Source organism: Chiloscyllium punctatum, chromosome 2 (assembly GCF_047496795.1).
Source record: "Chiloscyllium punctatum isolate Juve2018m chromosome 2, sChiPun1.3, whole genome shotgun sequence".
NCBI classification, from domain to species: domain Eukaryota; kingdom Metazoa; phylum Chordata; class Chondrichthyes; order Orectolobiformes; family Hemiscylliidae; genus Chiloscyllium; species Chiloscyllium punctatum.
In genome coordinates, this window is record NC_092740.1 from 95,465,716 (window position 1) to 95,493,509 (window position 27,794).

At 40.2% G+C, this 27,794-nt stretch overlaps 1 protein-coding gene across 6 annotated transcripts in view; it reads left to right on the plus strand.

The window, feature by feature from the left end:
* Nucleotides 1–27,794, plus strand: part of aopep (aminopeptidase O (putative)) — a 433,713-nt gene that overhangs the window by 61,790 nt on the left and 344,129 nt on the right. For all 6 annotated transcript variants that reach the window (XR_011962667.1, XM_072585937.1, XM_072585948.1 and 3 more), the window contains 2 exons: nucleotides 7,551–7,713; nucleotides 16,890–17,138. Coding sequence is in view for 5 of the 6 variants with exons in the window: in XM_072585937.1 (XP_072442038.1) it covers nucleotides 7,551–7,713; nucleotides 16,890–17,138 (412 nt within the window). In the remaining variant the exon portion in view is untranslated. The remainder of the gene's footprint in view (nucleotides 1–7,550; nucleotides 7,714–16,889; nucleotides 17,139–27,794) is intronic.

A 27,794-nucleotide genomic window follows, 5' to 3' on the forward strand; every position in this document is an offset into this window, starting at 1 on the left:
GGGTTGTCTATCAATCACTAATGGGGAAAGCCAGTAGAATCATACCTTGAAAGATTAGCTGGAATATGAAGGACAGCAAAAGTTGAGATCTATGGTTGAATTTTTGAATTGGCCTCAGGAAATATGAATGTATCATCAAGATCTTTGGTGAAGCAAATACTTAGAACTGAATTCATGTGGAGTGGATGCATAGTGGGCCATGGTTAGCACTATTGCCTTACAGTGTGATGGATCCGAGTTCGATTTCAGCCATGTATGTGCATGTGTCTGCCTGAAAGTCTGTCTGTTCTCTGGGTGCTTTGCTTTCTTCCCACAGCCCAAAGATGTGCACATTAGGCGATATTGTCATGCTCCATTGCACTGTTGTGTCCAGGGTTATGCAGGTTAGGTGGGTTAGCCATGGTTAAGATGGTGGTATGGGTCTGGGTGGGATGCTGATTGGAGGCTTGGTGAGGACATGATGGTCCAAGTGGCCTCCTGCACTGTAGGGATTTAGGGATTAAGTGATTCACAGCATAAGTCTTTTAAAGTTATAATGGTAAGTTAGTATTGATTACTTTTTTTTATATAATAAAAAGTTTTCATTCTGAAAAACCTGAAATATTTGGGCCTAATTGTATTGGTTTTTTGATGAGTGATTGGATTTCTACTTTAAACATTAATGGTCCCTAAGAGGATCATAACAAAACACTAATGGTTTATTTATCCATTTGAAATAAGAGTGTTGGCCATCTTCCAGTTCCTGTGTCTCTGAAGTTTGTCTGATTACTTCTTTTCACATTTCTTAGATGTCCTTCAAAGTCTTTTGAGTCAAAGAGTCATACAGCATGGAAACAGACCCAACCAGTCCAAGCCAAACTAAGCTTGTCCAACCTGCCTCCTCCTGCCTTTATCCCTCCAAGCTTTTCCTATTTATGTACTTATTCAAATAACTTTTAAAAGTTGTAATTGAACCCACATCCGCCACTTCCTCATCAAGTTAATTCAACATGCAAACTGCCCTCTGTTAAAATAAAATTGTCCCCATGTCTTTTCTTCAATCTTTCTCCTCTCACCTTAAAAATGTGCCCCTCTGTCTTCAAATCCCTCAACCTAGGGAAAAGACAGCTACCATTAACTCTATCTATGCCCCTCATTATTTTATAAGCTTCTATAAGGCCGCCTCTCAACTTCCCATGCTCCAATGAGCTTTGAGGTTGTGGTAGATTTTTTTTTAAAATTGTTCTTTAGATAGTATCCTATGTTGGCATATGTGCTTTTATGTAACTATGAAGCTTTAAAATTCTTTAGAGGGCGGGACTCCAGCGATAGTGGACCTTGTGGAAGAAGCCTGCATTATCAATAATATGTGGATATTAGCCCAGACTGTGTGATAGGAGTATATTGAGCCAATGCTGCGCACTCTGATCACAAAACAGATGATGTAACAATCTGTGCTGTTAAATCTGGAACTACAATTGCTGTCAATAATCCCTTGTTCCTTGGCAAGCTGCTCATTGTTAAAGTTGACACTAAAATCAGTAGAATGGGAGTTGCTTTTCCTTTTTAAAAATGCTAGAAAAGACCAGTGCTGGGGAATCTGAGTAAGTCCATTTTCAAAGACGTGGGGATATTTGTCAGAGCCATACGGGAAAGTTTAAACTAGTTTGGCAGGGTTTGGGATCCAAAGCCGTAGGGAGACTACTTTGAATTAAGAAGAGTCTACAAATACATGAAGGGAAAAAGAATAGCGAGGGAGAGGACAAGGGCGTCTTAATGATTAACAAAGTCATCCACATGCAGAACCACAAGCGATGGGTGAGATCCTAAGTAAGTTTTTCTCATCAGTAGTTACCGAGAAATGGATGCTAGGGAGCTTGGGTAAATAAACAGTGATATCTTAATGAGTATCCACATTACAGAAGAGAAGGTGCTTGAAGTCCTAAAATGTATTAGGATAGGTAAATCCCCCAGACTTGAAGTGTATCCCAGGACTTTATGGGAGGCTGGGGAGGAAGTTGCATGGCCCCGAGTGGGGATGTTTATATCATGGGCAGGCGCGGGTGAAGTGCCTAAAGATTGGATGGTAGCTAATGCTGTGCCATTATTTAAGAGAGGCTACAGGGAATTGCCTGGGAGCTACAGATTAGTGAGCCTAACGTCTGTGGTCAGTAAGTTCTACAGGCATTTGGAGAGGCAAGGATTCATTTGGGATAGTCAGCATGGCTTTGTGCTTGGAAAACCATGTCTCAAGAAGTCAGTTGAGGTTTTTGAAAGGGTGACCAAGAAAGTAGATGAGGGCAGTGTGGTGGGTGTTGTCTACATGGACTTTAACAAGGCCTTTGACAAGGCACCACATGATAAGTTTAAATCTAACAGGATCCAGGAAGACATAACCAGTTAGATACAGATATTGCTTGATGGAAGGAGACAGGGTGGTGGTAAAGGATTGTTTTTAAGACTGGATGACTGTGACCAGCATTGTGCCACGGTCATCGGTGCTGTGTCCACTGTTATTTGTCATTTAGATAATGATTTGGAAGAGAATTTTGGAGGTATGGTCAGTAGGTTTACAGATGACTCCAAAATTGGTGGCTTAGTGGTCAATGAAGAAGGTTATCTGGGACGGCAGCAAGATCTTGATCAACTAGGCCAGTGGGCTGAGGAATTGCAGATGGAGTTTAATTTAGATAAATGCAAGGTGTTGAGTTTTGGTAATGCAACTAGAGCAGGACTTAGACAGTCAATAATAATACCCTGGGGAGTGTTACAGAGCAAAAGAGATCTAGGGGTCCATAGCTCCTTGAAGTCATGGGTAGACAGTGTGTTGAAGAAGGCTTTCAGCATGCTTGCTTTCATCAGTCTGAGCATTGAATATAGGAGTTGGGATATCTTGTTTCAGCTATACTAGACGTTAGTGAGGCTACATTTGGAGTAGTGTGTGCATTTCTGATCGCCCTACTATAGAAGGGATATTAGTAAATGAGAAAAAGTGCTGAAAAAAAATCCCTAGGATGCTACCTGCACTGGGAGGTTTGAATTATAAAGAGAGGTTGGATAGGCTGGGACATTTTTCCCTGTAACATGGGAGACTGAGAAGTGAGCTTATAGATGTCTATAAAGTTATGAGAGGCATGGATAAGGTAGATAGCTGACAGCTTTCCCAATGGCAGGGAAGTCGAAAACTAGAGGGCATGGGTATAAGGTGAAAGGGAAGAGATGCAATGGGTCCAGAGGGGCAGTTTTTCCACACAGAGGGTGATGAGTCTCTGGAATGGGCTGCCAGAGGTAGTGGTGGAAGTGAGTACAATTTTGTCATTTAACAATTGTTTAGGCATTGTGCGTGGAAAATCATATCTCACTAACTTGATTGGGTTTTTTGAAGAAGTAATGAAGACGTTTGATGAGGGCAGAGTGGTGGACATGGACTTCAGTAAGGCATTCGACAGACTTCCTTATGGTTAGCAAGTTTCGATCACATGGGAAACAGAAATGACTAGCCACGGACACAGAACTGGCTTGAAGGTAGAAGACAGAGGGTGGTAGTGGAGGGTTGCCTTTCAGACTGGAGGCTTTTGACCAGTGGAGTGCCACAAGGATCAGTGCTGGGTCCATTGCTTTTCGTCATTTATATGAATGATTTGGATTTGAACATTGGAGGTATAATGAGTAAGTTTGCAGATAACACCAAAATTGGATGTGTAGTGGACAGTGAAGAAGGTTACCTCAGATTACAATGGGATCTTGATCAGATGAGCCAATGGGCTGAGGATTGGTAGATGGAGTTTAATTTAGATAAATGTGAGGTACTACATTTTGGAAAGGCAAATCAGGGCAGGACTTATACACTTAATACACTTAATGGTAAGGTCCTTGGGAGTGTTGCTGAAAAAAGAGACCTTGGAGTGTAGGATCATGGTTCCTTGAAAGTGGAATTGCAGGTAGACAGGATAATGAAGAATGCATTTGGTATGCTTTCCTTTGGTCAGTACATTGAGTACAGGAGTTGGGAGGTCATATTGCAGCTGTACAGGACGTTGGTTAGGCAACTTTTGGAATACTGCGTGTGAGCTTCCGCATTTGGTTTGACTGGGCTCACAAGCCACTGACCGCCTGCACCGACCGTCAGTCTCACAACTGTCCCTGCTCCACTCTGGCCCTCAGTCGCTTTACTCCAGATCTCCAGTCTGCTCTGCTCCGGTCCTCAGAGGCTCCACTCCAGTTTGGGCCTGCAGTCCACTCTTCTTCAGGCCTCAGCAGCTCCGCTCTGCTGTGGTCCGGACCTGCAGCCACTCTGTTCCTGCTCTCACTTGCTCCAAGGAAAGTTTTCCTTTTTGTTCTTAAAAAAAAAGCACACTTCAAAAACATAAAAAGACTGACTGAATTGAGATGTGCAAAGTAATAAGAGGCTTGCATAGTGAAAAATTGTTTGCTCTCATGGAGGGGTCAGTTACCAGGCTGCATAAATTTAAGGTAGGAGAATCAGCTGAGACATGAGAAAAAGCTTTTTTCCTCCCAGACGGTGATAGGTATCTGAAATGGACTAGGTAAAAACAATGACTGCAGATGCTGAAAACCAAATAATGGATTAGTGGTGCTGGAAGAGCACAGCAGTTCAGGCAGCATCCAACGAGCAGCGAAATCGACGTTTCGGGCAAAAGCCCTTCATCAGGAATAAGGGCAGTGAGCCTGAAGCGTGGAGAGATAAGCTACAGGAGGATAGCTTATCTCTCCACGCTTCAGGCTCACTGCCTTTATTCCTGATGAAGGGCTTTTGCCCGAAACGTCGATTTCGCTGCTCGTTGGATGCTGCCTGAACTGCTGTGCTCTTCCAGCACCACTAATCCAGTATCTGAAAATGACTGCCAATTTTGATGGAAACCTTCGGCTTGTTTAAAAGGAACTTGGTGTGCTGTTGAAACACTGTGACCTGCAAGGCTGAATCAAGTGCTGGAAAATGGGATTCAAATGAGTAGCTAGTTTACTCAGCTAGACCAGACACAATGGGCTGGATGGCCACTTTGCTAGATCTTTTCTATAACTCCAACTAAACTGCTAACTGTTATCTATGTTATCTAGGCTAATATTAGTGTTACAGTTGTACAGATATGACCTACCACATTTTAAATAATATTGGACAGATTTTGTTGCTGTTTGTGAGGTGTACTTGGATCAGTTATAATGTTATTCCTTTACTGATGCTCAGTGATATGTTATATTGATCTTGGTGGCATTATGAAGTATCAAGATTTGGATACCTGAAGGAAAGATGTCATACTTATATACATTAATTAAGTTAACTAATCCTCTATGCACGCTAATGTAATGCCCTCATTCCTTTACCCTGCACGTTAACCCTTTGAGTGGCACCTTATCAAATTCCATTTTGGAAATCTAAAAATGGTACCATAGCCAGTGCGTTCCACTTTCACTGCTGCTAATACTTTTAGAAACTTAGGACAGATTTGGCAGATTTTAGTCCTTTATATTTCTCCATTACTTTTTCTCTGCTGATGTTAATTACTTTACTTTCCTCACTCTTTTTAGGCCCTTTGAATAAGGACAGAATAACCTTGTCAAAGGAGCAGCATTGTCACACATTTAATTTGCATCTTCCACTATGAACAGACAGAATATATTTGTTCACTGTCTGCTATTTTTCTTGTTCCCCATTATTATTCCTATCTCTGTTTGTGAGGACCATGTTTACTTTAATGACACTCTTCCTATTTATATATTTGTAAAACACCTTACAATTTGTTTACATTTTGTGCTGTATTTTCTCATTTTCCCCGTTTCTTTCAACTTTTCCTTGACCTTTAGTTGTTCTGAAAATATTCTCAGTTCTTAAAACTTACTACTATTCTTTACATTATTATAAGCCTCTCTTAATCGAATAATATCCTTAACCTTCTTTGGAAGCCATGGGTGAATCTTTATTAATGATTTTATTTTTTCAAAGGAATGTATGTTCATTGAACATTTTCAATTGTTTGTTTAAATTTTTAACCACTGCTTATGTTTCACCTTAGAATGTAATTAATGTTTACAATTGAGCTTAGCCAGCTTTCCTCGTATATCTGTGTAATTGACTTTAAGGGTAGGGTTCTTGCTCATTATTGGAGTATGTTGCTGTCAAACCTAATGGAGAATTCAAATCAATTATGATAATGTTTTCCCAGCAGATCTTCTATTATGAGATTACTAATTTCTCCAGCCTCATTGCATAATACTGAATGTGAAACAGCTTTAACCACAATAGGTTTCACAATTATTGTTCCAGGAGACAGTCACAAAAGCACGCTACAAACTCATATTTTAGACCGCATTCGCTAATTTGATGTATCCAGTCTTTAAGAAGATTGAAGTCTCCAGTAATTATGTGCTGCCTTTATTACGCGATACAGTAATTTCTTGTTTAATGCTCTGAACAATAGCAGTGATTTCTGCCAATTATTTCTGACGCTTGCTATTCAAAATTTCCATTACTATTGATGCTATTTCCTGATCTTCCAGGCTGAAATCTTATGTCACTAATATCCTTGTGTTGTCCTTTACTATCTGGGTTGCCGCCACCCACCTTTCCTCATCTGCCTGTCTTTTCAAGTGTGGTGTTCCTTGGAATACCCGTTGCACAACTTTGGTCACCTTGTAATCTATCCTGTTACGGTAATTGCATCTAAACCATTTATGCTGCTAATTAAACTATGTTATTGGAGGCGCTTCAAGCACTCAGAGAAAGAACCTTTAATTTTGATTTTTGCTACTGTTCTCTGCATGGATCTTATTTGCTGTATAATTACTGTTCGGCTTTCTGTCCCTTCGCTATCCCACTTTACACATCCTGAACCGTTCCGTTATCTTAACTGTTCTGTTTTGATTTCTAAATATTGCTTGATCTCAAAGTCATCCAATATTGTCAACCTTACGCCTTATCATGTCCCTTACTATACAGTTTCTCAAATATTGATGTGACATTAATACTCAGTTTAATTGGTGTCCACCCCAATGAAACAGCTCTCTCCTTGTCGAGTTTTGGTACCAACAGTCATGAATTGAGACCCTGTCTTCCAATACCACTCTCTTTGTTTTTCTTCTTGATGTGATGACAATTGGTGTGTGGCTCAAGTAACAATAAAGAGATGGTTATCTTTGTGGTACAGCATTTTAATTTGATCTGGAACTCACTTAGCCAAATATTATTCCTAGTTTACCTACTTGCTTGTTTTTTCAGCATGAAGTATGATGACTGGATTCTCCTCCTTCTACTTCAAGTTCATTCCCTTCTGAAATGAGATGTCCTTAACCCTAGCATTGGAAAGACAAAATTACCTTACAAAGTTTTGGTCATGGCTGCAAAGGACAGTGTTCATCCCTCAGTCAAACTCTCCCCTCTCAATGCCATTAAGATAATGGTGTTCAGAAGAAAAAGTTGAATTAGTTTGTGACTGTGAGAATGTTGTACACAGTATTTCCATGTGCATTTTTTGCAAACAATGTCAGGATGTATATGAAAATGTGAAATTTGTTTAAATTGACCTATATTAAAAAGTATTTTCTTTTTATTTCAGCACTCTCAAATTGGTTTTATTATGTGACCATGCCTATGCCAGCATCTACTTTTACCATTGCAGTTGGATACTGGGTTGAAGTTGTAGCTGAATGCAGCTTTAGATCCCAGACACTTAATTCATCATCATCATCATCATCTTCAAACTATACAAATAAAAGCAGGTTTGCATATGTTTTTAAAAAAATTAAAATACACCTCAGAACACTGTAATAGAATTATGTGGTAAATTCTCTGCTTATGATTGAGTGGTTGGTTCAAGTATAAACCCATTAATGTATGCATATTGGTGGGGCAGAGGTCAAGTTTCCTGCAGAGTGCTAGTGAATCTCTTGGTTCCGTTATCTTACCAGAGCTGCACACATCCAAGTAAGTGGAGAGGCAAACTCCCAGCCCTGCTAACCATATTGAGTCCTCTTTGCTAACATCTGGTGGGTTGCGCCAAAATTCACAGAGCTGTCACATAGACCAGTTGAGCAAAAGTTTAGCTATGCGGTAAATTAGTAGTTATGCTCAAGGAATCATATCTCACATAAAATGCCCCATTGGCAGAATAGATCTACCAGAGATGATAGCACAGTGGTATAGTTGTGAGGTGATTGCACTGGGAGTTTTCAATATTGATTCTGGACCCCAAGAAGGTTCTGCCATTCGGTCAAACATAAGCAAAGAGGCATCCTACTGCTTATCACCTACTGTCCAACTTTGGCTAATGAATATGACTTGGAAGAAACACAAGCACAAGATAGAGAACATAGAACAGTACAGACTCTTCAGCCCTCAATCTTGTGCTGACCTTTTATCCTAAGATCAAAATAACCTACGTACCTGTCATCCATGAGCCGATCCAAAAGTTGCTTAAATGTCCCTAATGTAAGTGACTCTACTACCACTGCTGGCAGTGCATTCCACACACCCACCACTCTCTCCGTAAAGAACATACCTCTAACATCTCCCCAAAACCCTCCTCCAATCACCTTAAGATTATGCCCCCTCGTAATAGCCAACTCCGCCCTGGAAAAAAATCTGTCGATCCGCTCTATCTATGCCTCTCATCATGTTGTACACCTCTATCAAGTCACCTCTCATCCTACTTTGCTCCAATGAGAAAAGCCCTAGCCCCCTCAACCTTTCTTCATAAGACATGCCCTCCAGTCCAGGCAACATCCTGGTAAATCTCCTCTGCGCCCTCTCTAAAGCTTCTACATCCTTCCTATAATGAGATGACTATTATTCCAAGTGTGGTCTAACCAGGGCTCTGTAGGGCTGCAGCATAACGTCGCAGCTCTTAAACTCAGTCCCCGTGCTAACGAAAGCCAACACACCATACGCCTTCTTAACAGCCCTATCAACTTGGGTGGCAACTCTGAGGGATCTATGGACGTGGACCCCAAGACCCCTCTGTTCCTCCATACTGTCAAGAATCCTGCCTTTAACCCTAAACCACTATTCAAATTCTACCTTCCAAAATGAATCACTTCACTCTTTTTCAGGTTGAAGTCCATCTGCCACTTCTCAGCCCAGTTCTGCATCCTGTCATTTTGCCGTTACAAACTACAACAGCCCTCCACACTATCCACAACTCCACCAACCTTTGTATCATCAGCAAATGTACTAACCTGCCCTTCCACTTCCTCATCCAAATTATTTTTAAAAATCACAAAGAGCAGAGGTCTCAGAACCGATCTTTGCGGAACACCATTGGTCACTGAGCTCTAGGATGAATACTTTCCATCTATTACCAACCTCTGTCTTCTATGGGCCAGCCAATTCTGTATCCAGACAGCCAAATTTCCCTGTATCCCATGCCTCCTCACTTTCTGAATGAGCCCATTATGGGGCACCTTATTAAACACGCTGCTAAAACACATATACACCACATCCACTGCTCTACCTTCATAATGTGTTTTGTCACATCCTCAAAGAATTCAATAAGGTTTGTGAGGCTTGACCTGCCCCTCATAAAGCAATGCTGACTATCTCTAATCAAACTAAGTTTTTCCAAATAATCATAATCCTGTCTCTCAGAATCCTCTCCAATAATTTGCTCACCACTGATGTAAGACTGACTGGTCTGTAATTACCAGGGTTATCCCTATTCCATTTCTTGAATAAGGGAATGACATTTGCTACCCTCCAATCATCTGGTACTACTCCAGTGGACAGTAAGGACACAAAGATCATCGCCAAAGGTGCAGCAATCTCTTCTCTTGCTTCCTATAGTAACCTTGGGTATATCCCATCTGGCCAGATAATATTCTCATGATTTTCAAAATTCCCAGCACATTCTCCTTCTTAACATCAACCTGTTCATGTTTAAGAGCTTGTTTCATGCTGTCCTCACAAACATCAATGTCCCTCTCACTAGTGAATACTGGAGAAAAATATTCATTAATGATGCCCCCCCACCTCTTTTGACTCCAGGCTCCAGGCACAAGTTCCCTCCATTATCTCTGATCAGCCCTACCCTCACTCTGGCCATCCTCATGTTTCTCACATAAATGTAGAATGCCTTAGGGTTTTCCTTAATCCTACCTGCCAAGGCCTTTTCATGACCCTTTCTAGCTCTCCCAAGTTCATTCTTCGGTTCCTGCCTGGTTATCTTGTAACCCTGTAGAGCTCTGTCTGATTCTTGCTTCCTCAACCTTAAACAAGCTCCCTCTTGACTAGATGTTTCACATCTCTTGTCATCCAAGGTTCTTTCACCCTACCATTCTTGCCTTACCTCAGGATATACTTTGAATAGCGATTTTAATGCCTGTCACTAAGGATGTAGTACCACTACTGACTCAGCTGGCCAAGTCCTAAATGACATACAGGGAAAAACCTACTTGACTCTTGTCTGTTACGGTTGCATTTATCCATGACAATTGGTAGAAGTGACCACTGCATAGTCTTTGTGGAGATAAAGTTTGACCTTTACATTGAGGATGCTGTCCATCATGTCGAGTACCAGTAATGGTCAGACTTCACACAGATCTAGAAACTCAAAATTAGGCATCCATGAGTTGCTACGAGTTATTAGTGGCAGCAGAATTGTCCTCAACCGCAGACGATAACCTTATGTCCTGGCATATGCCTAATGCTACCATTACCATCAACCCTGATGCAATAAAGCATGCAGGATGGCATGCCAGTAGCAGCACCACACATATCTGGTGATGGTGCAACAGAAGACTCCCTGCATGGCTAACATTATAAGAACTAGGGACTAGTAAATGCTGAGTGATCTGACTATCAACAAATCAGATTTAAGCTCTGTAGTCCTGCTGCATTCAATTGTGTTAATTTTCTGCAGTGGAAGGTATTGTGGGGCTGTAGGGAGATGTTGGAAGTGAAGGAGGAATGGACCAATGTGTTCTGAAGTGAACAGTCCTTGTGTAAGGCTGAGTAGGGAGGGAAATATGTGTCTGATGATGGCATCCCACTGGAAGTGGCAGAATTAATTGATGGCTCACGGTCATTCAATGGTGAATGGTTGTGGACAATTAAACAACTCACTAGCAGAGGCTTCACAAATATCACCATCCTCAATGATGGAGAAAACCAACATATTAGTGCATTTGAGTCACCTAATTCAATTCTTCTGGATTTGAATGGTAGATAAGGACAAGGGGGACCCTATCATGTTGTTGGATGTAAGAGAGGCGGTGAGGGCTGAAGTGCGGGAGATAGGTCAGACTGGATGTGAATCCTGTCCACTATGGTGCTGGGGAATCCTTGATTGAGAAGAAGGTGGATATTTTAGAGGCCCCCTTATCTCTCAACTCTACAGCCTTCTGGACTATCTTCTGCATAATAGAACAACTTTTTCCTAACTACCATCAGTTCTGAGGAAAGGTCACTGGACCAGAAATGCTAACTCTCATTTCTCTCCACGGATGCTAAAGACCTGCTGAGCTTTTCTAGCAGTTTCTGTTTTTGTTTCTGATTTCCAGCATCTGTAATTCTTTTGATTTTCATTTACATCCACCTTCATTCACAAGTGCTGAGTGGATGCCGCATCACAGATGTTGTTCAGCTAATTCAACTCACTCCATATGATATCAAGGAACGGCTGAAGGCACTGGAGATTGAAAACAGTAAGGGCCTGAAGTTCAGGCAATTTTAGTCCTGTCAATAGAAATAGCCCCTAGCACGCTGTTCCAGTACAGCTACAAAACTGGCATACACTGAACAATTGCCTATCAATGCCCTGTCCACAAAAGCAGGACAAATCCAGAACAGGGTGTAGTTGAGGCTGGAAACCTCACAACCTTGAATCAGCATTTGAAATATGATAAGGTTCAAGACTGTGGGTGAAGTGCTGAAAAATTAGACTAGTGTAAATTTAGATTAGTTTTTGTCTGTGCAGACTTGATGAGCTGAAAGGCCTCATTTGTATTGTAGGATGCTATGATGGTAGAGGTCATCAAGCAGAACTTGCAAAGGAATAACCTGCTCAATGACATTCACTGTTCGTTCCTTCAGTATTACTTAGCTTCTGACTTTTTGTTCATGTTTAGCCTTCATCCAAACCTGAACAAAGAGCTTAACATCAGAGATGAGGTGTGATTGACTGTTCTTGATATCTGACACAGTATGACATAGTCCTAGCAAAACTGGAGTCAGTGGGGTTTGGGGAAAACCCACTACTGTCTGGAATCAGATTTAGCATTAAGGATTGTGTTTTCTGGAGGTCAGTCATTTCAGGTTATCATTGTAGGTTTTCCCTATGTAGTGTCCTAGACACACCGACTTCTGCTGTTTCATCAAATTACCTCCTGTCCATCTTGAGGTAAGAGTTGGAGAGGTTTGTTGATATTTGTGCAATTCAGCGCCATTTGCTATTCCTCATACTGAAGCAGTACGGATCTTTCTGTAGCAAGAACTGGCCAAGTTTCATGCTTGGGGCTGATGCGTGGCAAGTAACATTTCTGCCATACAAATTCCAGCTCCAAACTGAGAGAATCTAGCCATTGCTTCTTTGTGTTTAATAGCATTACATTGCTGAAACCTCCACAGCCAAGATCCTTGAGATAGTTGTTTAGTAGCTGAACTGGACCAACTATGTTAGTATTGTTGCTACAAGAGTAAGTTAGAATCTAGGAATCCTGTAGCAAGTAACTCACCTCCTGACTATCTGCAGTCTGATTCCTGAAGAAGGGATTATGCTCGAAACGTCGATTCTCCTGCTCCTTTGATGCTGCCTGACCTGCTGCGCTTTTCTAGCAACACATTTTCAGCTCATGTCTGCAGTCCACAAAGCATTAATCAGGAGAATGATGGAATACTCTTCACTTTCCTGGATGAGTTTAGTCCAACATTTCTCAAGAAGCTTCACACCATCCAGGACAAAGCATCTGCTTGCTTGGAACTCCATTTACCACCTTCCACATTCATTGTCTTCAGCACCAATGTGTGCTGTCAGCAGGTTCACCATTGACAGCATGCAATGCAGTAACTCACAAAATCTTCTTCCTTGGCACCTTCCAATCCATGACATCTATCATCTAGAGGTGAGGTGAATGTGACAGCCCTTGACATCAAGGCTGCATTTGACAGATGTGGTATAAAGGAAGACCCGCAAAACTGGAATTAATGGGTATCAGAGGGCATATTCTCTGCTGGTTGCAGTCATACCTTGCACATAGGAAGGTGGTTGTGGTTGTTGGAGGTTAGTCAGCTCAGCTCCAGGACAGCTCTGCAGGAGTTTCTTAGGTAATGCCCTTGATTCAATCATCCTCAGCTGCTCGTGACACCTCACATACTGAAGCAGTCCAAGTTCAAATGCAGATCTGAACAATATCTAGCCTTGGGCTGACAAGTGGCAAGTAACATTTGCATGACACAAATGCCAGGCAATATGAGATAAACTAATCACTGCCCCTTGACATTAAATAGTGTTACCATCACTCAATTCCCACTGTCAACATCTTTGAGGGTTATCATTGCCCGGGGATTTAACTGGACTTCCCACATAAACACAGTAGCTACAGGAGTAGGTTAGAAGTTAGGAATACTATGGCAAGTAAGTCATTGCTTGACTCCCCAAAGCCTGTCCACGGTCTACAACGCACAAGTCAGGAGTGTGATGGAATACTCCCCATTTGCCTGGTTGAGTGCAGCTCCATCAACACTGAAGAAGCTTGACACAATTCTGGATAAAGCAGCCTGCTTGATTGGCACCACATCCACAAGCACTCTTTCAACCACTGATGCTGTGTACCAGCATTTTGTACTATCTACAAGATGCATTACAGAAATTCAAAGATCCTAAAACAGCGCCTTCCAAACGTGCAGCCACTTCCATCTAGCAGGACAAGGGCAGCAGATACACGGAAACACCATCAACTGTAATTTCTCCTTCAAGCCACTTGCCATCCTGACTTGGAAAAACATCGCCATTACTTAATTGTTCCTCTGTCAAAATCTGGAATTCTCTCCCTGGGGTATTGTGGGTCAGCCGACAGCACGTGGACTGAAGCAGTTTGGAAAAGGACTTCAACGCCCATCACCTCAAGGGCAACTAGTGTCAGCCAATGAATGCAAGTGAGTCAGCAATGCTCATGTCCTACGGGTAAATTAAAAATAAGAGCGGGGATAGCAGAGGGATGGGAGTATCCCAGCTGCAAAATCCCCTCCAAGTCATCTGCCAACCTAATTTGGTAACATATCACCAGTTCCTTACTTTCTCAATCAGAATTCTGAAACAAAGAATAGTGCAGCATAGGAATTAACCCTTCTGCCCACAAAACCTGGGCTGACATGTAGCACCTTTCTATACTAAAAACCTTTTACCTCTATGCAGTCTGTATTCCTGTGTTCTCTGTCTATTCAGATATCTCTCAAAATGCCTCTTGATTATTGCTATTTATCTGTTTCTACCAGTTCCTCTGGCTGTGCAGTCCAGGCACTAACCACTCTTTGTTTAAAAAAAAAACTTGCCTCTCACATCTCCTTTAAACTTTCTCCTTTTATCTTAAACCTAGCTCCCCTAGTAATTGACGTTTCTACCCTTGGAAAAAAGACTCCTACTGTCCATTCTATCCATGTCTCTCATAAACTATTAGGTCACCCCTCAGCCTCTGATGTTCAAGCGAAAATAAAACAAGCTTGTCCAATTACTCCTCCAAGCTATTACCCCCCCCCCCCCCCCCCCCCCCCCACCAAACCAGGCAACATCCTAGTAAACCTTTTCTGTATCCTCTCCAAAACCTCCACATCCTTTTGGTAGTATGGTGACCAAAACTGGATGCAATATTCGAGATGTGGCCTAACTGAAGTTGTATGCAGCTGCAATATGACCTGCCAGTTTTTATACTCTTTGCCCTGACTGATGAAGGCAAGCAAGCCATTTGTTATTTGACCATCTTATCTGCTTGTGTTGCCACTTTTAGGGATCTGAGGACTTGTAAACCTAGATCCTTCTGTATGTTAAAGCTTCTAAAGGTTCTCCTATTTACTATATATGTACCTCCTGCATTCAAGAAATGTATCATTTTGCATTTGTCTGGATTAAATTCCACCTGTGGTTGTATCTAAACCACAAGTGCTGCAGTGGTTTATGAAAGCAATTCATTACCACCACCTCCAGGGCATTGGAGCAAGGCAATAAGTGCTACCCTAGCTAGGGGTGCTGACGTTCCTTGAATGAATAAAACAAAACTGTTGTCTTGTATCTTATTGGCTGACAGGATGGGGGAATCAGAAAGAATGCTACTGCAGAATTCCAACCTCACATTTCCTTTTGTATGTATGCATTCCAAAGGTTTCATACATGGTCCTTTCCTTCTGTTCATTTATATATTGATCTTCAGCGCAGTCATCCATAGGCATGGTTTTGCATATGGGCTCTCCACCCTTTGCTTCCACAGTTGACTCTCTGACACAAGAATGCCTGTTCAAGATCAAATTAAACATTCCACAGTTATTGTTAAGCCAAGGGCATTGCATTTAGGCCTCTTTATGAGGTGAGTACCCATGCACTGTTTCCAGTTTCATTCCCATGGCTTGTTCAAGACCTTTGATGCCATGCTTGATCAGAGCTGGCTATCAAACACCACAAATTTATTTCTACTTCTACAACACACTGCTGCTACCTTAACCCCAACTGCAACAAAATCCCTTTTCCACTGTTTTGTCCTGTCCTCGTTTTATTTCTCAAATAGCTCATTGTCAGTCAAACTTCACCTTTTGCAAGTTTCAAAAGACCTGTCCCACCACTTACTCCGCATTATTTCCAAGTAACCTCTATTACATCAATAATTACTGACCGATATTGACTTCTGCTTACCGAATATGTTGATTTAAAAATCCTCATTGTTGTCTACAAATTGCACAAAGACTTTGTCTCACTATTCTTGATTGATTGATTGCTTCCAGAAATTAAATCCATTCAATCCAACAACTCTAATCTGTGCCTTCCCTTACCCCTTGACAGATTTCTCTCTCTTTTTTGCTCCCCCCCCCCTTTTCCCCACACACCATTTCATTCTATCATTAGCTGTCTTGCACACATCTCTGAAATCATTCCTATAACCTTCTACTTTCCTTTCTATATTTCCATCTTTAAACAACATCACACATCATATGACGAGGCCTACAGTAGCTTTTCTTAAATGCTGCAAATATAACCTTGTGTTTATTTGCTTCTCTATGAAAAGCTGTGGCTTGTTTTCCCATGTTAAAGGCAAAATTGTTGTTCTTGCAGACATTGCGGTGGAATTTTATTTCTTTACTTTGAGTGAATAAACTTTTATTTACTGTATCATCATTAGATTGATATAGCTAAACAGTAGGTATTGTAGGAATTTTGAGTAACCCTAATGGGAATCTAACTTGGCCATTTTCACTCAGTATGTAGCATTTGCACTAAAGAAAGGGGGTTATTTAGTGAACTTGGTCTTGTGATACTCTCACAAACATTGAAAAATTTCAGGCTTTAATTTGGTTATTGCTTACCTGTGAGTAAGTGGTATAAAAGACTATTTTTACAAATTAATGTTTGAAAGATAAATTTGAACAACTTCTCCAAGTACCAAATTAGAACCCATCATACCTATATTTGTGGAATAACATTGCTTAATTTATGGGTTCATATCAACCAACCACATGCAGTTTTGAATCAAATTACAAAATTATAGACTTGAAAATGCTGCAATTTGTTTAATTGATTGCATATAATTTGGAGATAGTGGCAAGATCTATTCTGCACACTTTTTTGCAATAGTAATTTTGACAAAATCGAATATCAAATTGCTTCACGTTTAAAACATTTTAAACTGTTATACAGCAGTGATATTATTCATCCCATTTTTGCTTTTTTTTAATGCGTTCTTTTTGTTTTTTTTATAACTAGTGTTTCCCTGCTATTCTGTGGTCATCCAGCTTATCCATGCCGTTTTCAAAATTTTATTGCTCAAGCCCAGAACTGCATTCCTTACCGTGTCTTTGCACCTGAATACCTGAAATTAAGGAGCCAAGAAGTTCTACTCCCACTCGTGGCTCAGTGCCTTTCTGCAGCTCATTGTGTGCTGGGCACTCACCCTTTCTCCAGAGTTGATGTGTTGATAGTTCCTGCTAGCTTTTCAAGTCTGGGAATGGCTAGGTAAGTTTGTTGCTTTAATAATTTGATTGATATTCAAGTTATTGGCACCTGTCTATAGACATTAACATATGTTTTTATATAAAGAAGCTGCTCATTGCTTTAAGATTTAAATCTGAAAACCTCTTAAAAATGTAGTGTGAATTCCACTATTTATATATTGATCCCCATCTCCAAACCAAATATCAGACCATCGAATAATTCAATTTGTTAGATTCATAAAAGTGCTTTGAAGTTTGCAAGTAAATTGTTGGAAAAGGAATTTCTTCGAGTTACTGTCAGATCTGCCATAAGTTGTGGCGTTTGGAAATAGTCTTAATTCAGTCCCAGATGGTATTTGATAGAGCCTGTTGACTACAGCAATATCTGTGTTTGAAATAAAGTCTGATGCTCCTGAGATCATCATGAACTAGATCTCCGTTTTTATATTTACTGCAGCAGATTAACAGTGATAATAGAAAGCAAACTTGTCTTCATCCTATAACTTATTTACTAGAGGTCTGCTTATTTATAATTTACACTTGACTGCTTGGGGGCTTAACATATTGACTATGTTTTAAATGAATTGAAAATGGAAGAGAAAAGCTACTGCAAACATGGTATGATTTTCTTTATGTAATATAATTATAACATATAACATATATTCCAGCAGCTATTAGTTTTCTAATTGCACAAAATTTAAAGAACCTGTGATGATTATGAACAGCACCACTTACATCAAAGCTAGTCAATTATGTTTGAATTGAAAATGATGTGACCTCTTCCTTGGAATGTCACCTTGACTTTCTATAGGTGCTTTTCCTTCAATTGTGGAAAACCTGTACTGGTGTATTTTGTTTTTAATTTCTGCAGTTTTCTCCATATCCCAGACGCAGAATTATTTTTGAAATTTGTTACAACCTAAGTGAGAAGGATGGTCTCATTCCTTCCCTCGTCTCCATCCTCCACAAGCCACAACAAAGTTTGAATTTCAAAGAAAGATGATGTAAACAATTATATGCTAAACTGTATATAACTTAGTATGAGAAATAAAGGAGCTAGGTTCCCTAAATAAACAAATAAAGAACCAGTTTATTGCAAAGAAACCTTAATCTAACAATAGATGCAAAAATTCACAATAAAAGTTTATAAGATATAACTTATAATATGCCCTTCTATTAAAATATCTGTTTGCATCGCATAATTGCCTAAATCCTGGGTTGCAGCTGAAATCATCTTCTCCACGAGTTGCGGACACTAGTGTTATCTTCTGGATCAGTTATGCAGACTGAAATCTCTTTTTCTGGAGATAATGGTGTAAATTCAGACTTCTCTCAAGAATTTCCACTTGAAATGGTTAGGCCTTCCAGTGAGATGTTACCTCCATGGTTAGTACTTTCCAACTGTGTCTGTTACAATATTTTGCATCCACAAACTCAGTCTCATGTTTACCTTGAGATTATCTTTTTGCAACTTTCCTGCTTTGCTGAAATGGCATAGGGTGAATCTGTCTAGGTAGCAACAAATTTCCAATTGGTGCTCTTTATTACTTGTTGACAGTCCAATCCTCCAAGGGTTGTGATCTTATCATACGTGCCACACAAACTAGCTGCTGGGAAAACTCAATGGTAAGCATCTCATTGCTTACTGCAGGAGATCTTTTTTGGTCACGGGCAAACTAGAGAGCAAGACACAATCCACCACCACCCTTTACTATTAATGTTAACACTCCACTTTCAGGAAGGCTTCACCATACTAGCACCCTTCAATGTACTGGCACTGTCCTCTGCAAGGACAGACCTGACTAGGAGCACACACTGGCAACCAGCAGTGTATGGCTCCATTGGGTATGGGTTTTGCATAGGGGAAGGAACACATGAGAAGGCATAGGACAGCCTGTCTTCCAGAACTGTTCCCTCACTTTCTCAATGTGTTGCCTACTGTCATGCTGTCGGCAAGCGTGGCATTCCCTTCTCATATCTGGGTTTGGAGAGTTGGGCTGTTAAGAAGTTGTTTAACAAGCAATGAACAACACTGATTGGGAATTTCTTGCTGCTCCCTAGAGAGAATCTGCCCAAGCTATTTGAGTAAAGTTTGGCACAGTCAAGCAGTGAGGCAGATGGTTGTGTTCAGCAGCATCCCTCAGTCAAGGCTGTGTACATCTACTTGTACATCAGTTTGCCAAATCAGACTAGCACTGCACCACATGGCCTCAGCGTTCATGTCAAACACTTGCCATCTATGACAAGCAGTCAGATAAATCTGAAGATCTTAGGAGAATATCAAAGTCCATAGTTCAATAGCGGGGTCCAGCATGGTTAACCAAGGGCAGCGTCCCATAACTGGTATCAGCTGCGATCAACTGTTTAGTCGGTGTGGTGTTGCACAGAGTGACCGTGCCTTGTGCTGCAAGTCAGTCTTTTGTCTCCATAGGGGCCAGTCTGGGAAAGAAGACTATCACAACTGGGGAAGTGTCTGCAGCAGTGAGGATTTTAGCCAGTTGAAGATGCTCGCAGGTTCATGTTGTTGACCAGGGTGGTGGCCCATGGGTTTCTAGTCGCCTCTGTTCATAAAAGTTAGGGATGCTCGGGGTTGGGGCATGGAGGCAGGTAGGCAGTTGCAAGTGCATGTATATGGTTTGGATGATGACCTGCTGAAGTGTGAAGTCTATGGGATTAATGGTGGATACTTGGAAACAAGAGCCTGATGTTGGAGGTCTCAGTGGCACATTAACACTGAGCCTGAAAGCAACAAATGGCGAACCATTCACTGTCATACTGCTCGTGAAGCACATGGTAGAGTATAGAGCACAGGGTCTTCACAGCAGAACAGAATTGTCCCCCGAAGCATGGTATGTTGGAGAGGTGTGCAGGATGCCTACGCACGGCCATCCTGCAGCATTGGCAGTTTCTGTCACTGTTACTGATGGTAAACTCCCTGTGCTGCAGTGATAGGGGAAAGCAATGAAGGTGTTGGAGTGCACCGATGCCATATATATGCATCTGTACTCTTTTTCTCACGTGATGTATTTGGTGATTGTTGCAGACCCCTCAACTTGTTAACAATCACATGAATGGAGGAATGCAAGGATTTATGAAATGTTAAGGATGGTTGCATTCCATTGGTTGTGTAAAAAACTTGAAACATAAGTGTTTTCTAAGTAGACTATGGACATAACATTATATGGAGAGCAAATTACTTACATCAGATGTAACAATCAATAAACTATGTTCAGGTTTGCCAGTTGTCACCAAAATGTGACATTACTGTGTGTGGGTGGCAGAGGCAGAGAGGCATTAACTACAGTGCATGCGGGTGATGTGGAGATGATTACAGTATGTGTGTGGCACTAAGGGAGAGACTCATTGTATGTACTATGGGGGAGGAGACTGTGTGTGTCTATGTAAGGTTATCCTATAGCACTTAGGACAGTAAGGTTTCCTTTCAGCCTTGAAATCACTAAGTTCTCCCAGAGTATATTGTGGGAAGAAAGCCAGTCACGCTGTTTTAAAAAAGATTTGTGTTGGCATAGAAAATAGTTAAAATGATATATGTATGTTTCATTTTTCTTATTGTATTTTTCTGAAGCAACTCTTTAAATTTCCCAGACAAAATGTTGAGTTTACAGTGACTGCATTTGTGAAATTATGTTTCTTCCATGAAATTCCAAGATTTTCTCAAATTTTAGGATTGCATTGTTTAATCCTGCCCACTTTCCTTTTAAAATTTCAAGTTGTTTGCCCTTTAATACAACTCTATTTAAGTTAATTAGGGTTTTTTTTAAACAAGGACAAAATAAATCAAATTGTAGTGATATAACCTGGGATTTGAGGATTTCTAGTAGGTATTTTGGGGATTACCTTCTGAGATTCCTTCTATTACTTAGGAATGCCAGTGGCTTTGAAGACATTCTTGTGGCATTTTCATTAGTGCTGAGTCCGTAGCAGTTGTCAGTGTAAGTTATCAGTCACTGCAATGAATAATGAAATACTTTGAGCTTGTGTTGAATGAAACATTGGATAAATGTTTTATTAAAATATCTGAAATGATATTTTCCTCAATTGTTCTGTTCTTTATCTTCAAAGTTAGTCCATTTAAGGTACTCTGCAGAATTAAGCATGTATTTTAACCAATATTTTTTTTCCCAACAAAGTCATAAAAGTTTACTTATAAGTTGTGGTAATGCATCTGTTTCTAAATTTATTTTGCAATTTTAATTAATTCATTTTCACTGCTGCTTGTAGCTTTTCCTGCCATGAGATCTGCTGCTATTAAACAACACTTTGTATTTCTTGCCCATCTACACCCATCCACTGCCGCTTGTATACAACTAAATCTGCGTCAACCATCATCCAATTACCCCTAGGCCAACCACTCTTTCTGCTGCTTCCGCGTTGCTTTCTAGAAAAGACCTGTAGCTCTTCAGCACTGATCAACTAGCAATTTTTAAAAAATTATGCTTCATCTTCACAACATTTTTCCTGGCTATCTCTATCCTTCTAATTTTTGTGTCACATCCATTACCTTCTGTTATCATGTGTTTGAAACAAGCAAATCTATCTTCTACTTCCAGTTTGACACAGTCCATTTCAGTCTTCACTTTCAGTAATTTCTAATGTATGTCTTCTGATCACTTTTGATTTTGTCTTTTAGGTGACTCTACTCAATACATGCTCTAAACCTATAGGTTTTACCTGATCAATAGTATTTTTATTGACCTCTTCTGATTCTTAAAGTCGTCCTGTGTTGTCAGTATCCTGCAAGTTTGTTATGTTCTTGTCTCCAGTATTTACATCTGGAAGTACATCTCGCTCTCTGAATACTTATGTATGTAGACTGAATGGTTTTGTGACAGTACTTAGCCTCGTACTTTTCTCTTCACTTGAGATTTGTCTGCTTGTTCAATTTCTCATCCACTGCTTGCTATTTTGGCCAAATATAGACTTTGAATAAATATATTGTTAGTTTCTATGCCTCATGTCAGTAACATGTCTGTTGACATTTTTTGTTAAACAGTATCAAATGCTTTTTCATAATCTAAGAAGCATATTATTTATTTCTCGACATTTATTGAAGATTGTTCTTAAGTTAAATATTTCCCTCCTTGTTTCTACTTCAGACTATGTTTAGATTTTAAACCAGGCAGGTTGACTTTGATTTCTCAAGGCATCAACTTGAGAAATGAGCCAGCAAGTTGCTATTACCTATTTTGTTAAGTTGAAGCAGACACCGTGTATGTGCGTGTTCTTTGCTCTACTAATATGTATAGCTTCAAGACCGTGCAAGTGCACCACACTGTTAACCCAACTAACAATCCTAAATTAGTTGTCAGTGTAATTCTTCGCACATATAGGATTATGCAGCAAATGTTGCCCAATTACAGTCACATCTGAAGTTGAATGCTGTTTAGCAAGCATGGGCTATTTGGGTACAATTAGTACTTTGCTTGTAGCAAAAGCTGAAAGGCAATGCTGTTATTGCTGCATTCTCCATTTCAGCACCTTTACCATTCAGAGTTCACTTGCCAACCAATTGTTAGTCTCTTCTCACAAATATAAATGTTGATATTCCTCTTAATTGGTGGTCTTATGAATTGCCCTGTTAAGGGGAAAACAAAAAGCGTTTATGAAAGTGTTGATGTCTTTTTTCAGCAATATTAAGGTTCTAAACTATCAAATGTCTACCTGAGCAAGTATTATGTTCACACATTGGGAGATTATCAGAATTTGTAAAACAGGTTGCTTGGTAAACTGCAAACTGACAGAGTAATTTTGAAAAAAAAACTTTTGAAAGAACTTGATAGATCAAAATACAGATTGGTGTCACTTTAATGTGGAGGAACTGGAGTGATGCATCTTAAGTGGAAGAGCAAGGGGAGAATATATACTGAATGGGAAAACTAAAAGCAGCAAAACTTTGGGATATGCATCTTTTAAAATTGATGAATCTGGTTTCATCAGTTGGGCTATTGAGTAACATTAGCAAAGATAATATACACTTAAACAGGTTCCTGGTCAGGCCATAGTGAGAATGTAGTATCCACTTCTGACACAGTCCTTCAGACAGGATTTCACAAAAATGGGGAGAGTGTAAAGAAAATCGCTAAGATGAGTCTGAGGATAAGAAGGTTTAGTATGAGGAGAGACTAGAAAAACTGGAGCTAGGAAAATAAGAATAGGAGTAGGCCATTCAGCCCATGGAACTTTCTCTGCCATTCAGCTGGTGGCACGGTAGCACAATAATTAACACAGTGACCTGGGTTTGATTGCCTTGAGTGACTGTCTTTGTGTCTGGAGTTTCCCATGTTTGTGTAGTTTTCCACTGGGTGCTCCCGTTTCCTTACACAGTCCAGTGGTGTGCAGGTTAAGAGGATTGTCCAGCTAAGTTGTCCCGTAATGTTCAATGATGTGCAGGCTAAGTGGATTAGCTATGGTAAATGTGGTGTTATGGAGGTGGGATGCTCTTCAGAAGGTTGGTGCAGACTGGTTGTGCCGAATGGCCTCTTTCTGCACTGTAGGGATTCTATGATTCTGTTATGCCCTGTAGGAATTTTGTAAGGTTCAGTGAGGTTACCCTTCTTTCTTTATAACTCTTTCTTTGACCCATTCCCTTCAATCTGTTCTTACAAGACAATCTTTGCCACAGATTGATGTGGAGGCAGAGTCCTTGAGTATATTTAAAGTTGAAATATACATGGATTCTTGATCAGTAGGGGAGTCAAGGTTTACAGGGAAAGGACATGAAAGTAGATACAAAGGGTATTGGATTATCCATTAATAGCGGAGCAAATTCAAAGGAGTGAGCAGTCTATTCCTGTTCCTATTTCTTTGGGTCTTTAAGACTAATGAAATTGAGTATGCAAATAGAGAGGTCTTGCTAAAGTTTTACGATGTACCTGACAGACCACAGCTGTGAACAGTTTTGATCCCCATATGTAAGGACATACATATTTGTATTGGGGGCAGTTAAGGAAAGGTTCGCTAGGTTGATCCTGGGTATGGAGGGACTGTTTTCCTGCGGAGATATTGAGAAATTTGGGCCTGTATTCATTGGAGTTTAGAAGAATGAAAGGTGAACTTATTTAAACATACAAGATTCTAAGGGTACTTGAAAGATAGATGTGGAAAGGATGTTTCTCCCTGTCAGAGAGTCTAGGACCAGAGGTCATAATCTCAGCATTGCATATTTCAGTCAAAGACGAGGAGGAATTTCTTCTCTCAAAGGTTAGAGAATTTGGAATTGCTGTTGAGTGCTGTTGAGGCTGGGTTGTTAAGTATTTTCAAGGTTGAGATAGTCATATTTTTATTCAATAAAGGAATCAAGGGTTTGGGGAGCAGTCAGGAAAGTGGAATTAAGGATTATCAGATCAGCTGTCATCTACTTGAATGGCAGAGCGGCCTTGATGGGTTGAATGCCCCACTTTTAGAGTCATAGAGATGTACAGCATGGAAGCAGACCCTTCAGCCCAACCCGTCCATGCCGACCAGATATCCCAATCCAATCTAGTCCCACCTGCCAGCACCCAGCCCATTTCCCTCCAAACCCTTCCTATTCATATACCCATCCAAATGCCTCTTAAATGTTGCAATTGTAGCAGCCTCCACCACATCCTCTGGCAGCTCAGTCTATACACATACCACCCTCTGTGTGAAAATGTTGCCCTGTAGGTCTCTTTTATATCTTTCCCCTCTCACCCTGAACCTATGCCCTCTAGTTCTGGACTCCCGACCCCAAGGAAAATACTTTGCCTATTTACCCTATCCATGCTCCTCATAATTTTGTAAACCTCTATAAGGTCACCCCTCAGCCTCTGACGCTCCAGGGAAAACAGCCCCAGCCTGTTCAGCCTCTCCCATTAGCTCAAATTCTCCAATCCTGGCAATGTCCTTGTAAATCTTTTCTGAACCCTTTCAAGTTTCACAACATCTTTCCGATAGGAAGGAGACCAGAATTGCATGCAGTATTCCAACAGTGGCCTAACCAATGTCCTGTACAGCTGCAACATGACCTCTCAACTCTTGTATTCAATACTCTGACCAATAAAGGAAAGCATACCAAACACCTTCTTCACTAGCCTATCTTCCTGCGACTCCACTTTCAAGGAGCTATGAACCTGCACTCCAAGGTCTCTTTGTTCAACAACACATCTTATGATCCAACATTTTCAAAAACCTTTTGAAATCCAAATACATCATATCCATTGGTTCTCCCTTTTGAATTCTACAAGTAATATTCTCAAACAATTCCAACAATTTTGTCAAAATGATTTCCCTTTAGAAATACATGTTCACTAAGCCCAATTTTACTATTGTTTTCTAAATATGCAGTACCTGATTCTTTCCAGTAGGTTCTGTGTATTCCCTTCAACTGATGTCAAAGTAACAGAATTGTAATTCTCCATTTCTGTTCATGTCTTGAGTGGTAAAGTTATGTTTGTTACTTTCTAATACACTGAATCTATCAAATTTTAAAAGGCAACCACCAATGCATCCATTGTGTCTGATGCCACTCCTTCAATATTCTTGACTGTAGCATATCTGGTCCAGTGGTCCATTTTTGAACTGCTACCTCTTTGCTAACACTCATTTCGATTAGTTTCTCAGCTTCGCAAGACATTCGGTCACCTACTATTTCTGGGAGGTTTTCTGTATCTTCTATCCTGAAGACAGATGCACATTGAATTTTTTAGTTTCACCACCGTTCTCCTGTTCCACCATAAATTCTCCTTTGCCCGCCTGTAATATGCCATTTGTCTTTGCTAATATTTTACTTTTCACATACCTATGGATGCTGTAACAATCCATATTATTTCCCTTAATAGTTGTATTCATTCTGTCTTCCTTTGTAAATCAGTTTCTTTGATGCCCTTTGCTTGGTTCTGAATTGCTCTCAGTTTTTGTACTTGCCAGTTTTCGCGGTTTCTTTGCAAGCTAGTCCCTTTGAATACAATCTTTTTGTCAACCATGGTTGATGTACCATTCCCTTTAGGTGTTTATGTCTTAGAGGAATGTATATCTGTTATAGACTATTCTTTGAATACTAGCCATTGCCTGTCTAATGTCAAACTTTGTAGAGTATTTTCCCAATCCACCATAGTCAGCTTGCCACTCATTTTTTCATAATTTCTTTTCTTTATATTTAAGTCCCTGGTTTCAGAATTTTACAAGTATTAGAAGAGATTGGGGATGTGGTCTGGTAGAGAGTTTCAGAATGATTGAGGTCTTTCAGAGGGTAAGGAGAGTAAAGCTATTTTTATTACTTGGTGAGTTGATAACAAGTAAAGGTATGAATTTGAATTGTTACCAAAGATTAAAAAGAGTGGTTACAAGATTTTATTTAAACTCCATTGTTAGAATGTGAAATTCCTTGCTACAGACAACATTGGAAGCAGAACATTTGTGTCTTTCAAAGGGAAGTGGATAAAAATATGATAACAAATTTTAGGAAGCTGAGAGTAAAGAACTGGAAAGGGCACTAACTGGAGATTTATTTCAGAGAATGGACTGTGAAATTATCTATAATTGGTTTTAATTTGCAAATGGAAAAATTCAGCTTCCATATTTTGTTTCCTATTTACATAAGCTATAAAAAGAATTTCCATCAACAGCGGATATTGTCACTCCCAGATCATTTTTGGCATTTCTTGCCTGAGATGAGTGGGCCAAAGCATAGTAGAGAAACAAACCATTCACCCATTGTATTTATCAAAGGTGTCATGATCACTTAGTGTTTTCTGCTTGGGAATTATTAATCAAGTTTGTTTCAATTTAAAATAATCACTGAAAGCCTGTGGGGGAAAAAAATGCAGAACATTGCCAGCATGCCTTTTCAAAAAAAAGTCTTCAAATCCCTCATCACATTTTCCCTTCCTATCTTTGTTACCTCCTGTAGTCTTGCAACATTCCAATATTTCCTTTTTGTTCCAACTCAGGCTTCTTCTATATCCTGCATTTTTCCACCTCCTTCAACTTTGATTTTCCATTTTTAAATTGCTATTCTTACAAATTGTCCCGGTGTGTGCAGGAGAAAAGTCTTGGAGAAAATCTTTCCTTTTTCAGCAACAGAAAAGAGAGTTTGAGTTTGATTTATTATTGTCAACTGTTTCGAGATACGATGGAAAGTTGTTTTGCATGCTTAACAAGTAGATCATACGATACAAAGTGCATCAGGGTAGCAGAACACAGTGCTGAATACAGTGTTGTAGCTGAAGAGAAGGTGCAGAGAAAGATGTCGACATTAACACAGAACATAGAAAGTTACAGCGCAGTACAGGCCCTTTAGCCCTCGATGTTGTGCCAACCTGTGAAATTAATCTGATGCCCATCTAACGTATACAGTTCCATTATTATCCATACGTATGTCCAATGCCCATTTATAGCCCCTAATGTCAGCGAGTCTTCTACCATTCCATGCCCCTACTACTCTCTGTGTAAAGAATCTAATCCTAATATCTGTTCTAAATCTATCTCCCCTCAATCTCCCCTAAGACCCCTCGTGTTAGCCTTCACCATCTAAGGAAAACGGCTCTGACTGTCCACCTTATCTAAGCCTCTGATTATCTTATATGTCTCGATTAAGTCACCTCTCAACATACTTCTTTCCAACGAAAACAGCCTCAGTTCCCTCAGTCTTTCCACGTAAGACCTTCCTTCCATATCAGGCAACATCTTAGTAAATCTC